Below are 14,767 nucleotides of genomic sequence, written 5' to 3' on the forward strand. Positions count from 1 at the left end.
GCGGCCCTAGTTCCCCGCGGTTCCCGGAGCATTCTGGTCTGGGGATTTTTCTTAAGGAATGTTTGGCAGAGGGGTTCAACACGGGAAACGGCCTAGGCTTGCCAAAGTAGGGAAGTCAGCCTAGACCGCGGACACATTCTCTCCGCAAATCACCCCCTTCCCGCCGGATCCCCGGTGCCAGCCAGCCCCGCCCGCTCCACCTCGGGTTCCAAGATGCTTTCCCGGCTCCCGACACCCACTTTCCAGCCAGCGCTGCTTCGCGCCCCGCGCCCCTCGCTGGTCACCCTCGGCCCGCGAGAGCGGCGGGTGGAGGGCCCAGGCCTAGGGTGCTGCTACTAGGTCCTGGCTGTAAGGGAGAGGGAAACTACTCAGTCTATTCTCTGTGAAGTCCGGGGCTCTAGAGGTTGAAAGTGGGACTTAAAAACGGAGAAGTTGCACTTCTCCACCCACTTGCCCGGTCTTAGCCGTGGGGCCCGGTCCGGTAGGGCATGTTCCACACGAGGCACCTGTGAACTCAGTCACTGAACGGGGGACCCTGAAATCCAGGGTTAGAAGTTACGGGATGCACGTGAACAGTTATATTAACATCAACCATCATGTATGTGTGGAGTTTGAGCTTCCACACACAGCCCTGTGAGGTCAGTCTTACCATCCTCCTCCTTTTAGGATTGGGAGAGGAGGCCTGGGTCACGCATGGAGTAACCCACCACTGAAGACAGGTCCTGACTGCAGACCCCACGGTCCTCTCCCAGTGCCACCTCCTTTCAGGGTCGCCTCTGCGGATCCCTGCACGGGGTGGGGGTGGGGGGCACTCAGTAAATATTTGTGGATGGGATTCCAGGATCTCGCCAAGCCTTATGACTGCCCTGTTTTATACAGTAGGATGTGTCTAAGCCGTATCTTCGCACTCATTTATTCATTCACTTATTCTACATTTCCTGAGCGCCTCCTGTGTGCCCGCACTGAAGTGAGAGCCAGGGGAAGAGCCCTACTCACACGAAGCAGCGGGACGCGGAGCTGTCCTCTGAGCAGGGGGTTCGCGTCCGCGAGGGATGGCCCTGAGCTCCCAGCCCGCAGCCCTTCGAGTTGAGCGCAGGCCCAGAACCCGCAGCCCCGTCTACCCTGGGATGTCAGGAGGAGGGGAACTCGGGAGCTCCCGGGTCGTGCCAAAGCCTAGGGGGCGCGGGAGGGGAGGGCCGGGCTGACTCTGCTCGGAGGAGAAGAGAGAAAATACGAGAAGGGAATTCCGCGAGAGAAGGGCTAGAGGCGAGGGAGCGGGAGACCGGGACACCGGAGACCGGGGTGGGATGGGGGTAGAGGTGTGAGAAGAGAGAAATCAGACCAGACGGCAGGGCGAATAAGGGAGAACTGAGGACGCAGACGTGCTCTCCGAGAGCCAGGGAGCCGCGGGGCGTCGAGGGGGCCCTCGGGTGGGCACCGCGGCGAGCCCGACGCGGGATCCAGCCCTTGCCAGCCTCTCTGGCCGCCCACATTGGCTGGGGGCGAGGTTGTCGCCCCTTAGGTCATTTTAGAAAAGCAGTAGGTGTGTTCTATCACAGGCTGGGATTCACGGTCAAAGTCACTCGTGCCCGGCCACCCCCAGCGAAACCTGTTTGGCTTCTATTCTCCGTAGGATTCCACACGCGGGAGGAGCTGGCGGAGCCTGGCCCGGGGAGGCCGCGGCCAGTCGGGACAGGGGGCTGGAGTCCGGCTCCCGCTCCCGGGCCCGGTGACCGCGGGCGGCGCCCGCCTCCCGGACAGCGGCACCTGAGAGGGGAGCGGGCGGGCCGAGGGGCGGTCCCGGGGCGGCGGGGCGCGGGTCCCCGGGAGGGACCTGGGAGGCGGAGGGGCGGGCCGGGGGCGGGCGCGGGGGGAGGCGGCCCTCCCTCCCGCCTCCCCTCCCGGCAGGTCGGAGCCGGGACGCGGCGGCCCGGGACGCAGGGAGGGGGACCGCGTCGAGAAGGAGGGAGGGGCCGCGCCGCCTTCGAGAGTCATTGGAGGACGCGGCCGCCCGAAGCTGATAAATAAGGGGCCGGGCGGCGGCTGCCGGCCAAGCTGGACGCCCCGAGCGGTGCGAGGGCCAGGTCAGCGCCGGCCCGTCGACGCGAAGCGAGGCGACCCCCGCGCGGCCATGGCCTCGCTGCTGGGAGCTTACCCGTGGCCCGAGGGGCTCGAGTGCCCGGCCCTGGAAGCCGAGCTGTCGGACGGGCTGTCGCCGCCGGCCGCCCCCCGCCCGCCGGGGGACAAGGGCTCGGAGAGCCGTATCCGGCGGCCCATGAACGCCTTCATGGTGTGGGCCAAGGACGAGAGGAAACGTCTGGCGGTGCAGAACCCGGACCTGCACAACGCGGAGCTCAGCAAGATGCTGGGTGAGTGAGCGCGCGGGGCGCGGCCCGAGGTCGGCGGGCGGGGGGCTGGCGGCTGGGGGCCGGGCGGGGTGGGCCAGACCCGGCGTGGGGCGCGCGCCGTGCCCGCGAGGTTGGGCATCGGGGCGAGCGTGGGTGTGCGCTCGGGGACGGGGATTCCGAGCAGGGATGCCCGGACAAGGCCCAAAGTGAACCCGCGCGGCCCTCCGGGGTGGCCGGAGAGGCGCACTCGCGGGGACGGGAGCCGAGTTGGGGCCCCGCGCGCACAGACGGGCCGGGTCGGAGAGGCCGCGGCCGGGTGCACCGGGCGTTCGCTAGGCGTTCCGGAGCGGGAAAAACCCTCATTCCCTGCACTCCACCGCGGGCACAATCGCAGAGGGTGGTCGTAACTCTCCTTAACGAATATTCGTGAAGAGAGACCTTGCGGGAACGCATTCCTGCTTTACCTTAATTATTAAACCGACAGCAAAGGGGACTTGACTCGAGCCTCTGTTTCTCAGTCTCAGGAGTGTAGAAAATTTGATTCGGAGGCTTAGCGCGGCCAGTGCGGGTCTGTCCTGGAGACCGGCCGCTTCTCGCGGGCTGCTGTGCGGTCCCAGCCCCGGCGGCGGGACTGGGGCCAGGGACAAGCCAGGCCCGGGAGCCTAGAGAGAAGATGTTCCCGGGGGTTTCTTCTCTCTCCCTTGTCAGGAGCTGAGCATGTATCACCTCCGCCCAACTCCTAACCTCTTTGCCCTTCAACGTGGTTTTTATTCATTTCGACGGATGGGAACTTTTCAAAGCACTTTGTGTGCCCAGCGGGCGCCAGGCCCTGTGAGAAGGGACAGTGTGTGGTCACCCGAGGCTGGCCCTGCCCTCTGCAACCCCACCCGGCCCAGACTGCAGCCTTTTTCCTTTTTCCGTTGGACCTCGGGGCACCTTCCCCAGATCCGTGGAGTGAGGGCTGACACCCACCTTTGTGCGGGCTAAAGCCACAGGCCCTCCGGCGGAAAGGGTCCCCCTGCAGTTAGGCGCCCTTTCAAAGCAGCTGATGGAGTGCTGGTCTCAAAGAGCCTCCTACCCCCGCCCCCGGCCCAGCCCCCTGGCTAGCTGTGCCCAGGATGAATTAGTGGGCCAGTGTCTTAGTGAGCCCCTTCCCCCATAAAAAATATTTTAAGTCATACTTTATACTGTGTTGGCATAAAGAAACATATATTAATATATACAATAGTAAAACATTTCTTCAAGCAAAAAGTTTACATTTTTCTTCAGATTTCCAAAGAAATGAAAACACCTTTTTTGTTTGTGGGCCCCTAAAGGTTTTTTTTTTTTTTTTTTGGAGTGCCCAGGTGCCATGCCTTTTGCCCAAGCACAGCTCTTGTGACCAGGATAGAGCAGGCCCAGGCCAGGGATGGGAGAACTCAAGCTGGGGAGCCTTGCAGGATTAGGGCTGCCTGCTCTCAGGGAGAGGACAGGCAAAGGGACTTGGGTGACAAACGCTTCCTGTGAGCTGATCCTTGTTGGCAGTTGGCACTTAGGCTTCCAGAGGTTACAGTGCATTTTGCAGGAAAGACACGGATTCCTTCCTGCTTAACCACACGCCCCTGGCACCAGGCAAAGGAAACCAACATGGTGTTGCTTTGAAAAATGTGGAGTTTCTACACCTGCTAGTAGGGGGGCAGCAGGATGATCTATTTCCACCCCAAGCCCATGATCTCGCCCAGCCCTTTCCTTTCTGACTTAGGAAAGGGAAGGGGCTGAATGTGAGAGCCCAGACTTTTTTGACTATTAGCTCTGCAATCTTTAACATTAAAAACTTCACCCAGGAGCGCTGGTATTTTTTATGTTATGGGTGAGAAAGCAGGTAAAGACAGTTACACATTTAGTGGTTTTAAAAATGAACCCATATTTTATGAATACTACACTATCCAGGTGCACCTAGAAACTAGAGTCACATTTTGTATTCAGTCCATAGTCAGGGTGTGGGTGTATCTGGGTCTTAGGCCTCTTGCCACGACTGTGGCCTCAGCCACACTCTGGAAACTAATCGCCAACCCCAAATCTGGAGTTCCTGACACTTTTCAAGTTGCCTTTTTAAGTGAGAGCTAATTGTATTAATTGACAAGTGTGTCGGAATAGTTGGCACACATGGCCAGCCAGTACACAGCTCTGGACTCGGCCCTGTGCAGAGTGCTCTGGGTGGGAAGTGTGGCCCCTTTCCTTCCAGGGCTTGGAGGCGGGAACTGCCCTCTGGGCTAGTTTGTCTCAGACTTCAGAATACAGTAGAGTCATGGGAGAACTTGTCTAGTTATAGAATCCCAAGCCCACCCTAGGAGGTAACAATCTAAGGGGTCCAGAAGCAGCCTTTAGAAAATCTGCAGCAGGAGGGATGTGCAATGTACTTTGAGAGAGAAAGAGATACTAAAGTGATTCACAAAACAACACGTAAGTGAATAAGGATGAATAGAAAATACATGTAAAACCAGCATTTTCGCACCAGTGGGATACACGTGTGCGATGCTTCTTCAGGAGAGAGTTTTGAGTTGCGTAACATCGCAATATATTTTTTATAGTGAGGAAAACAGAGACCAGGGGAAGGTAAGGGATTTGCTTCTGTACAGGGAGTCAGTGGCTGAGCAGGTGCCCCCTGCCGTGGTCAGAGGGTCCTAAGTAGACAACCGGAAGCCATAGCTTGTGTGCGTGTGCGTGCGTGTTGCATGCAGTAGGGTCCTATTTGACCTTCGGATGTAAGGGATAATCCTCTGATGCCCTAAGTGAGATCCTGTAATTTATGTCCATCTGTAAAACTATTGACTGAGCCTGAGTTCCCTGACAAGAAGGCCTGTGAGATTTATGCCACAAATAAATATTATAGTCTCACTTCCTGATGGGGCAGCGATAATCGAGGAAGACAGAGTTTTCACTAAAATGCACAAATGATTAGCACTGACCCTCAAAGGGTAAAGGCAGCCCAAATCAATGTTGTAGTCGTGACATGTTTTTGTCCTGTCGGCGACGTTGGGTCAGGTGGGCGTTTCACCGCGAATCCCGCACTGTTGATACGTTCGCGTTATCTGGTGGCTTTGACAGGAGAGGTGCCAGTGACTGTGCCTAGTCGGTACGAGCGCCTCGGGGCGTGCAAGCGGGAGAGGTTGGTTTGGCCTCACTGTGCGCGCGGGACGTGGGCTGGGAGGAGGATGCGAGGAGTGCGGTGCGTCCTGTGCGGAGGGGGGACCGCGGGGGGGCGGGGGACCGAGGCGGCCGGCGCGTGCATGTGCGATGCTCCGAGGCTGAGCCGGAGACAGGTGCACGGGCCGCCCCGAGCCGCGCAGAGGCTGAACGCGGCCTTCTCTGACTTGTGTGAGCAGGAAAGTCGTGGAAGGCGCTGACGCTGTCCCAGAAGAGGCCCTACGTGGACGAGGCCGAGCGGCTGCGCCTGCAGCACATGCAGGACTATCCCAACTACAAGTACCGGCCGCGCAGGAAGAAGCAGGCCAAGCGCCTGTGCAAGCGCGTGGACCCCGGCTTCCTGCTCAGCTCGCTCTCCCGCGACCAGAACGCCCTGCCCGAGAAGCGGGGCGGCGGCCGGGGGGCGCCGGGGGAGAAGGAGGACAGGGGTGAGTACTCCCCGGGCTCCGCGCTGCCCGGCCTGCGGGGCTGCTTCCACGAGGGTCCGGCCGGCGGCGGCGGCGGCGGCGGCGGCACCCCGGGCAGCGTGGACGCCTATCCCTACGGGCTGCCCACCCCGCCAGAGATGTCGCCCCTGGACGTGCTGGAGCCGGAGCAGAGCTTCTTCTCCTCCCCCTGCCAGGAGGAGCATGCGCACTCCCGCCGCATCCCCCACCTGCCCGGGCCCCCCTACTCTCCGGAGTACGCCCCCAGCCCTCTCCACTGCGGCCATCCCCTGGGCTCCCTGGCCCTCGGCCAGTCCTCGGGCGTCTCTATGATGCCCACCGTGCCCGGCTGCCCCCCGTCTCCTGCCTATTACTCCCCAGCCGCCTACCCTCCTCTCCACTCCAACCTCCACGCCCACCTGGGCCAGCTCTCCCCGCCTCCCGAGCACCCCGGCTTCGACGCCCTGGATCAGCTGAGCCAGGTGGAACTCCTGGGGGACATGGATCGCAATGAGTTCGACCAGTACTTGAACACTCCTGGCCACCCAGACTCTGCCGCCGGGGCCGGGGCCCTCAGCGGGCAGGGCCCGGTCTCGCAGGTGCCGCCGACGGGCCCCACGGAGACCAGCCTCATCTCCGTGCTGGCTGATGCCACGGCCACGTATTACAACAGCTACAGCGTGTCATAGAGCCCGGGGCAGCCCGGCCGGCCCGGCCTGGTCGCAGCCTCTCCTTCCCGCGCGGAGCGGAGCTGATGCGCAGCGCCCCGGGGTGGGCGGGTCTGCGCTGCCGACCGGCTCTGCGGATCCAGGGCCCCTCCGCCCGCCCCCTTCCCCGCCCGCCCCGCCCCGCCCCGCCCCGCCCCCTGCAGCCTGCGTTTTGAGTATATTCCTTCAAACGAGTTTTCATTGGCCACACCCTGGGAATCAGGCCCGGTCGTGGCTGAAAGACGCTGTTTCCCGGGAGAATTTTCACTGACCTCTCCTCCCAGTCCCGGAAACAAATTCGGGAAAAGCCCAGAAGCATTCGCATCTCTCCTGCTTCTGACACAGCCGCAGGGGTACAGCCGTCCTGACCTTTGGTCGTCCAGGTGAGGAGAGCCCTGGGCTAAGATTCAGGGGACCCGGGATCCAATCCCAATTCTGCCTCAGGGGGCTGGTGAAACCCGACTCCCCTCCCCTCCCCTTCCAGCCCATCCCCCCCATCTGTAGAGTGAGGGACGGACTCCGAATCTCAGGTCCCCTCTGCTCCAGGGTTTTCTGATTTAGGATTCTCTCGAGGCTAACACAGGAAGATGAAGTTGGCCTCAGTGAGCTCATTCACGTGCAACCTGGTGACGATTCCATGTACAGCCCAAGGACACCAGGCTGCTGCACTTGGTCACAGTCTTCCAATATGATCATAGTCTTCCAAAAGGACGCTTTGAGAAAGAACACTCACCTTGATTTGGGAAATTAACCCCTGGGGTTAACTGCATCACTGAAAATGAGATTGAATTCAAGATTTTAAAAAAAAAACAAAAAAACATATTTTTTTAGACAAGTTCTTTTTATATTACACACACATTTCAAGAGAATATACACAGCCTGAATATATACAGTGTGTGTGAGACACACACAGCACACACATCTCCACGCACAGCCTGAATCAGACACTCTTTGCTGTCCTTGGCAGCTTCTCGTCAACCCTCTGTTCCTAACAACCCAAAGAGCAGGGAACTGGAAAAGAATTTCAGCACAGTACCATCACTTTCTTCCAATCTGAATGTGTTGATTTCTTGAGCAAAATTTCATCACTCTCTCCCTTCTGCAGATGCAAAAGGATCTTCCTTCCTGCTGTCTCCATCTCCCTTTCCCGGAATTTCTTTTTTCTCTTCTTTTCTGCTCATTCTCCACCCCTGAATTGGCCACTAGTTCAAAGATCCCTTGACTTAAAATTGCAGGCATGATTCCTATGGCAGAAATGGGAATTTGTTCTCCTCACCAGCCAGCTGGTTCTTTGGGTAACATCTTCAGCCCACACATCAAAGGAGCTTCCCTTTATTATACTTACTTCCCAAAGAACAGAAATGCACTGTGATTCAGAAAATATTTCTGAGCCCTGACCCCATCCCCAAAGCATTTCCATCCTTCCCCCAAGCCTCCTTTGAAGGAACATACCTATCAGTGTGCTAAAAGACAGTTGTTTGTCTTTTGATTTCAGCATATTATTGCCTGTATGAAATATGTAAGTGTTTTATATATTCTCCTATTAGTTTCACCTTACATTTCATATTGTTGAAAGATCCTTTTTTTTTTCCTTCCAAGGAGTCCTCTTGTAAAATCTCTTATGTGATTAATCTTTATGCTATTACTGTATATGACATTTGGTAATAAATAGTAAATCATGGACAATATGATTGGTGCAGTCCAGAATGTATGTTAATAATCTTATAAAACATTATCACAGACATTAAGCTAAACTGTTCCATTTTCTGTAAGAACTACACATGCTTTGGAATGGTTGTAGATATTGATTTGTCTAAAATATTTAATTTAAATAAACGTTTTTGTACCGTGACCATTCTATCATTTGAAATACAGTTTTGCAAAAAGAAAAAGTTTTCGAGGGAGGCGTAGGTATTATGCCCAGTGCGCCTTCCAGCATTGGTCAAAATGTTTTCTCCCTCAACTTTTTTATTTTAAAAAGTTATCTTGTAGGAGTGGTTGGTTTTATTTTATGAGTTATGGTAAAGAGATAAAGCCTAATTTTACACCTTAGAAACACTGTTGTTGGCATTGATATTGAAAGAAAAGATGGGTTCATAGCCTACTTGCAAAACAGTTTTCTCCTCGGGAGGGATGACTTCACACTTGTAAAGTGGAATGAGGTGGCCGTCAGGCTGTCTCAGGATGGGAAGTAATGCCCAGTTATTTGCTTCCTTAAGGCTACCACATTTCCCCCTTCTTTTTGAAATCATCTTTTGAAGAATATTTAGATTGCCCTCTTTACTATGCACTTATAGATGTGGTATTACAAGAATCGTGTGCTCTCAAAGCTCCGTGGAGTGTTGTGGAGAAGACAGGGGAGCACAAGTTTGGGTAATTTAATTAAAGGATATAGCATCTTGTGAGGTTTAGGATGAAAATCCCAGCCAAAAAGTGCCCGGAAAAAACCTGATGATCCCTCAGTCCCCAGGCAGGTCACCACGTCTGGTTCTTCTCTGCAGGGAAGCCGTTGTAACTTGTTTATGTCAGTAGTAGCCTTGTGTTCTTCCAGGGCCTCTGGGCCAAGGAGTAGGTCTTGGGAGGGTCCGCACAGGCAGACGTTCATCCTGCAAATTTGATCGTAATCTCTCGTCATTACTTTAATAGCACTTTATAGATGTAGGGAGTTTTACAGCAAGTTTTATGGTCTGTTTCTCATCCCCAGCCCCAGGTGGGGCCCGTCATCACTCCACCCCATCGCACAGTCAGGAACACTGAGGCCCAGGGTGGGAGGTAACACCCTGGAGTCACCCTACTGGCGGAGGCTGAGGTTTCAGCACTTCGTCAGAAGCATCTGCTGGCGGTGGAACAGTCTCCCAGCTCCTTTTATAGAGATTCACCAGGCATGGGATTACATACGGCCCATTCGTACCTCTTACAGCCCAGGGAACGAGGATGGACAAAGAGGAAACGGCAGGGCCGGTGTTAGATGACCCCCGAATTCCTTGCTGCTCAGGCCCACCAGCATGGCCGCTGACAATGGCCGTCTGCGGGGTCATCAGCTGGCGGGAGGGCTTGTCATGCGGCGTCTGCTGGCCTTGTCTGTGTGTCAGCGTCCGGCCCTGGACGCTGCCAGATGGGCGTGTTTCATTCCAGGCCACACTGTGCGGGGTGGGGGCGTTGTCCCTGCCTCTGGGAGGGCAGGAAACTGGCAGGCGGCAGGGTGCTCTCTCACTTTTGCTCAGCTATGAGTGAAACAGTCATGCCCGGAAGCCCGGGGTATTTCAGAGTTTTAGCTGCCCATCCCGGGGACCCAACTCCCACCCCCCTCCACCCCCCCCCGCCCCCGGTGACAAAAGCACTTTTGGCTTTGGCTGATGGGAATTGATGGGTGTGCACAGTTATGAGTTGTTTTTCTAAAACATAGATGTTACCACGTCACGCTTTTCCTTAAGACCCTTCAGTGCCTGTGCGTCGCCCATGGCACACAGGGTGAGTGCAGTGGTGGGTCCACAGGGAGCCAGCGAGGTTCCTGGGTGCTGGGAGGGTGCTGTGTTCACATGGCCAGCCCCCCGTCCCTCCCCCACAGTGTAGCTACTGCACGGAAGGCCTATTGTTCTCTGAAAATGCTCTCTTTTCCCATGCTTCCATGCTTTTCCCAGAGCTACTCCCCGACCAGGGAGACCCTCACTCCCATCACCTGTCTGATGACATCCCACCCACATTCCAGATCCAGATCAGACGCCCCTACCTGTGCAGGCAGAGGGGCGGGTCACTCTCCTCCCTGAGCTCCCGCAGGACTTGAGCAGACCTGGCACTTAGAGCTGGCGTTGGTGTCATCCACCCATGCGCATCTTCCCCAGCAGGGCAGGCACGTAGTAGCTGCTCAACAAATAAGTGAATGAATAAATGAATAAGGTAAACATCTGAGAGGTCCTGTAGGTGTTCCAGTTAGTCCTGGTGCTAAAGACCTGAAACCTTCTGGGTTCCTAATCTTCTCACTCATCTCTCTGGGAACTCAGACACTGGAGCCCTTGTGTGTGCAGTTCTCAGGGCTCTGAGACTGGAGGTGATGCAGCCATGGCTATTCACCCTCCCCTGCTACAATGTAGCCTGGAGTAAACAGGTTAGGAGGTGGGCATAGGAGACCAGAGCATCTCCTCTCCCGTCCCATCCTAGGGCAGCAGAATAGAGCTGAGGGCGGATGATTTGCAGCATTTGTAACTGCCTACCTTTCCTTTAGAAAAAGCTGTGCTGTTGATTTCATCCCAAGTGAAAGGAATTTGGAAGGAAGGAAGGAAGGAAGAAAAGAGGACAGGAAGGGAGAGAAGGAAAGAGACATTATCTATCTATCTATCATCTATCCATCCATCCATCTATCCATCCATCCATTCACCCATCCACCCACTTCACCTACCCATCTCTCTATCATCTTTCCATCCATCCACCCACCCACTTATCCATCTATCTGTCACTTATCTATCTATATCATCTATTGATATTTTAATTCTCAAAAGAGACACAGTCTTTGTAGAAAGTTTAGGAAAAAAAAAATAAATCATCTATTGTCAACAACCTAGAGAGACATTACTGGTAATTTTTTTACACATATCCACCAAGTCTTTTTTGTTTGTCTGTCTACAGCTCTACATATACACATGTCTTTGATAATAGACATTTTTATTCATTAATATTAAATAAACATTTTTCTATGTTCTTAAACTTTTTCTGCAAAAGGTGTTTTCTTTGCGGTTGAAAAATCAATAAGAAAAAATTTCAGAAAAAGAGAAAAATTACCCACTCCATGACCTTGACATAACTATTTTCTTTTTTTAAAATTAAAAAGAATTTTTTTTTGGCTGTGCTGTGTGGCTTGCAGGATCTTAGTTCCCCAACAAGGGATCAAACCCATGTCCTTGGCAGTTAAATGGCGGAGTCCTAACCACTGGACCACCAGGTAATTCCCAACATAACTATTTACAACATACTCATTTTTGTATACTGAACTCCCCAGTCCTGTATTCATGTGTTCAAGACACAGATACCATTGGTTTTTGGCTTTATCCTTTCATCATCCTATTATAGAAGTTTTGCCACATTGATATCTGTCTTCATATTTATCATTTTTGATGAAAGCACAGTACTTCAGTGCATGAATGTGGTTTAATTTACTTGGCCATCCCCTTGCTATTAGATAACTAAGTTGTTGCATTTTCATTTTTGCCATTATAAATAGCACTGCAGTGAACATTTACTTGTTTCTGTCCTTGGCTAGATTCCCAGTGGGGTATCACAGGTCTAAGCTATGAACAAGTTTACAGTTTTTGATCAGACTGCTTGTTTGTTGGCCCTCCCAGCACATCTCAGCTGGCTGTCGAGGCACAAGATGACTCCATGCAATTTCCAGAATGAATTCATTCCTACCAGGAAGAAGGAAAACTCCTGAAGACTGTTTATAACTAACTCCAATCTGACTATGCTCAGTGGGCTTCCCCTGTCATGGTGGCTTGTCTTCCTGAGGACCAGTTATGGGCTTGCTGCTGGCTTCATTGGCACATTGGAGGTGTTCCTGTCCTCAAGTGCCATGGTAGATGGCACACCCTTCCATCTACATCAGCTTACTATATGGGGGAAAGGCTTCCTCTGTCAGTCAGCACGGGAACTGGGTTGGTCCCAGAGTCCCCTGGAGTGCAGAGCAGCTGTCTGCATTCACAGGGCGCTCGGAGCTCCAGGTAGTGGGAGAGCATCTGGAAAGAGCCGGAACTCAGGGCAGGGGTGTGACCTCACCCCATCACTGGACTTTGATTGGACTGGGGGTAAATCTCTGGACCTGTTCTCTCATCCAGGACAGGTAGTTTGTGAATTTGTGGGCACTTGAGAAATTGTAAGGCTTTATACACATGTACAGAATAGCTATTGTCTATTTCAGATCTCTTTAAACAATTTAGATTTCTTTTAGGCCTGGAGGCTGGTACTAGTTTAAAAAACCCAGAGTCACGTGTTCAGCAGTTTCCACGCTGAGACTGATCGTGCAGGAGAAGTAAGGGAACGGACCTCATGAGAGGGGCTTGTAGAGGATCCATCCGTTTCCTTGTTTGGCACTGAGCTGGGGTTGACAGAGACCGTTTGGGTCATTGAGTCCACTCCCCTGTCTCTATTGAGGACTGCGTCTTAGCCATTCTCAGCAGACGGGTTTCTATTTGATTGGAGTCCTCTAGAGAAATGAGTTTTCTCTCTGTAAGTTCGTCTAACGAGTTCCATCATCAAAAAGTTCTTTCTTGTACCTCACCTAAATCCCTCCTGCTCAGTCTAAATCCACATCTGCTTGATGTCATATGAGGAGATTTACAGGATTTGTCCCCAGGTGGTCCTCCCCCTGAAGGCTGGTGGTCACACTCCTTTCCTCCTTGTTATGGGACCATGTTGAGGCCCCGGTGTGGGTTGAGTTTTCTTCCAGATCAGGGCTGTTTTCCCCTGAGCCGGAGGCTGAAGGTTGTAGGGAAGTGGGAGGGGGAGGGATGAGGAAGGTTCCATTATACAAACCGTGATTGAGGAAAGCGGGGGATCACCCGGGACTGGGAGAGGGGTCTCTGTGGGCACTTCTGGAATGTTCTGCCTGTAGGCATGGGGTGTAGACATCTCTCAGAGGGCCACACCTGGGCCAAAAGGCAGGTCCCCTAGCTCTGCTGACTGTTCTTTCGCTGGTCACTCACCTTCCTTCCATCTGAGGGGCGAGGAGGAGGCACAGGTCTGGGACAAGTGGGGGGACCTTAAAACAAGAAAAATATTCCACTGGATTCTGGAAAATATCAGTGGATTCTGACGACTGAAATGTCTTTGCAGCCTCCAGGGGCCTCAGGGAGCTGGCTATTGTACCTTAGAGGTTCTGATGACAGGACCTGAGAGGTGTGGTCGACTTCCACGGGTGGGGTCCTGTCACCAGGGCAGGGGCCCAAAGGCTTCCACGTGCTCCACTTGTGTCTCTGCATGCCGGTTTGTCCTTCTCATGTCAGAGAATCCAAGAGAGCTTTGTAGCTCCTCCACTCCAATTCCGACAAGTGTCAAAACTTTCTTTTTCTTTATTCCCTTCCCTGAAAAATAGGAGCACCAGCTCCCACGTCTCAGGGTGCTGTGAAGGTCCAGGAAAGTGCGTAACATCCTTTAAAATCTGCAAGACAGGGTATAATAAGATAAAGCGATTTGTTCCGATGAGGACCATCAATCGATCGAGGTGTCCTCATGTAAACAGAGCAGTTACATTTTTACTGGAAAGAATTCTCCTCCCAGCTCTGTGACCTTGAAAAAAAATCACGGATGTCAGAGCTGGAAGGAATTGTTATCGTGTTGTCAATCCCCAGATTTGATGAAAAAGGAACTGGAGGCCTAGAGAGGTCAGGGGATTCGCCTGAGAGGGAGCAGCTCAGAGCAGAAGCTGGTGAAGGGCCTTGAGTGCAGAGCTGCAGGGGGGAGGGGCCACGTGAGACCCCCTCCCCTCGGGCCCGGAGGGTCAGTCACCCTCAGCAGCGCTGGCCAAGGAGGGCGGCTGAGACGGGGCTGAGGGAGATCCCCACCACCACCCCGGGGGCTAGTGGCACGAGTGCAGGGACGCGGGTGATGGGAAGAAGGGTTCCTGGGAATGCAGATGGGAGGGGACGCAGGAGCCTGTGGGTGGGCATGCCTCCAGGAGACTTCCCTAGAAGTTTCTTCCTGGATTCTTGCAGCCTGGCTGGTCTGGGTGGTGCTGGCCCGGGAGAGGGAGGCTGGGGATGAGTGTCCCGGGGATGGAGAGCCCCGGTACGCTCTGGTGGGGGCAGGCCCATGGCCCTAGGGTCCCAGACACTTCTGGGAACAGGGGGTGGCCCAGAGGGAGCCGGACGTCTCTGGGAGCCAGTGCCCCTTGGTCGTGTTCCTGCCACAGTCGTCTGCCCTCTCTGTGACCAGGCTGTCCAGAAGGGCAGCAGGTGGCCCGGGGGCAGCAGAGGGGCAGGGCGCCGGGCAGAGCTCCGAGGTGGCCGCCACGGCCCGCCATACGCGGCTTCCCCGGCCGCCGGGGACGGAGGGCGGCAGGAGGGGCCTGGAGAGGGTGGAGGCGCAGGCTGGCCGCGGAGCATTTTCCTGCCCA

General features: G+C 54.6%; 1 protein-coding gene across 3 annotated transcripts; it reads left to right on the forward strand.

Annotated features, from left to right (window-relative positions):
- The first annotated feature begins 1,866 nt into the window (after positions 1-1,866).
- On the forward strand, positions 1,867-12,758 carry SOX7 (SRY-box transcription factor 7). Of its 3 annotated transcripts, none has more exons than XR_014247661.1 (3): positions 1,867-2,369; positions 5,714-7,049; positions 12,003-12,758. XR_014247661.1 is itself a non-coding variant. In XM_082402856.1 (2 exons), exons 1-2 carry the CDS (start codon positions 2,132-2,134, stop codon positions 6,646-6,648), a joined length of 1,173 nt encoding a protein of 390 aa, XP_082258982.1. In that variant the 5' UTR covers positions 1,868-2,131; the 3' UTR covers positions 6,649-8,518. The 3 variants fall into 3 exon arrangements, 1 of the variants encoding a protein (XP_082258982.1); XR_014247662.1 differs by lacking the exon at positions 12,003-12,758 and adding an exon at positions 7,213-8,518; XM_082402856.1 differs by lacking the exon at positions 12,003-12,758 and having other exon boundaries at positions 1,868-2,369; positions 5,714-8,518.
- The last annotated feature ends 2,009 nt before the right edge of the window (positions 12,759-14,767 follow it).

Source organism: Balaenoptera borealis, assembly GCF_965194805.1.
Source record: "Balaenoptera borealis genome assembly, chromosome: 8".
NCBI lineage: Eukaryota > Metazoa > Chordata > Mammalia > Artiodactyla > Balaenopteridae > Balaenoptera > Balaenoptera borealis.

Coding starts and splice junctions, on each gene's coding strand:
- SOX7 (XM_082402856.1), top strand. CDS start 2,132: ATGGCCTCGCTGCTGGGAGCTTACCCGTGGCCCGAGGGGCTCGAGTGC. Junction 2,370..5,713: donor GGAGCTCAGCAAGATGCTGG/GTGAGTGAGCGC, acceptor TTGTGTGAGCAG/GAAAGTCGTGGAAGGCGCTG.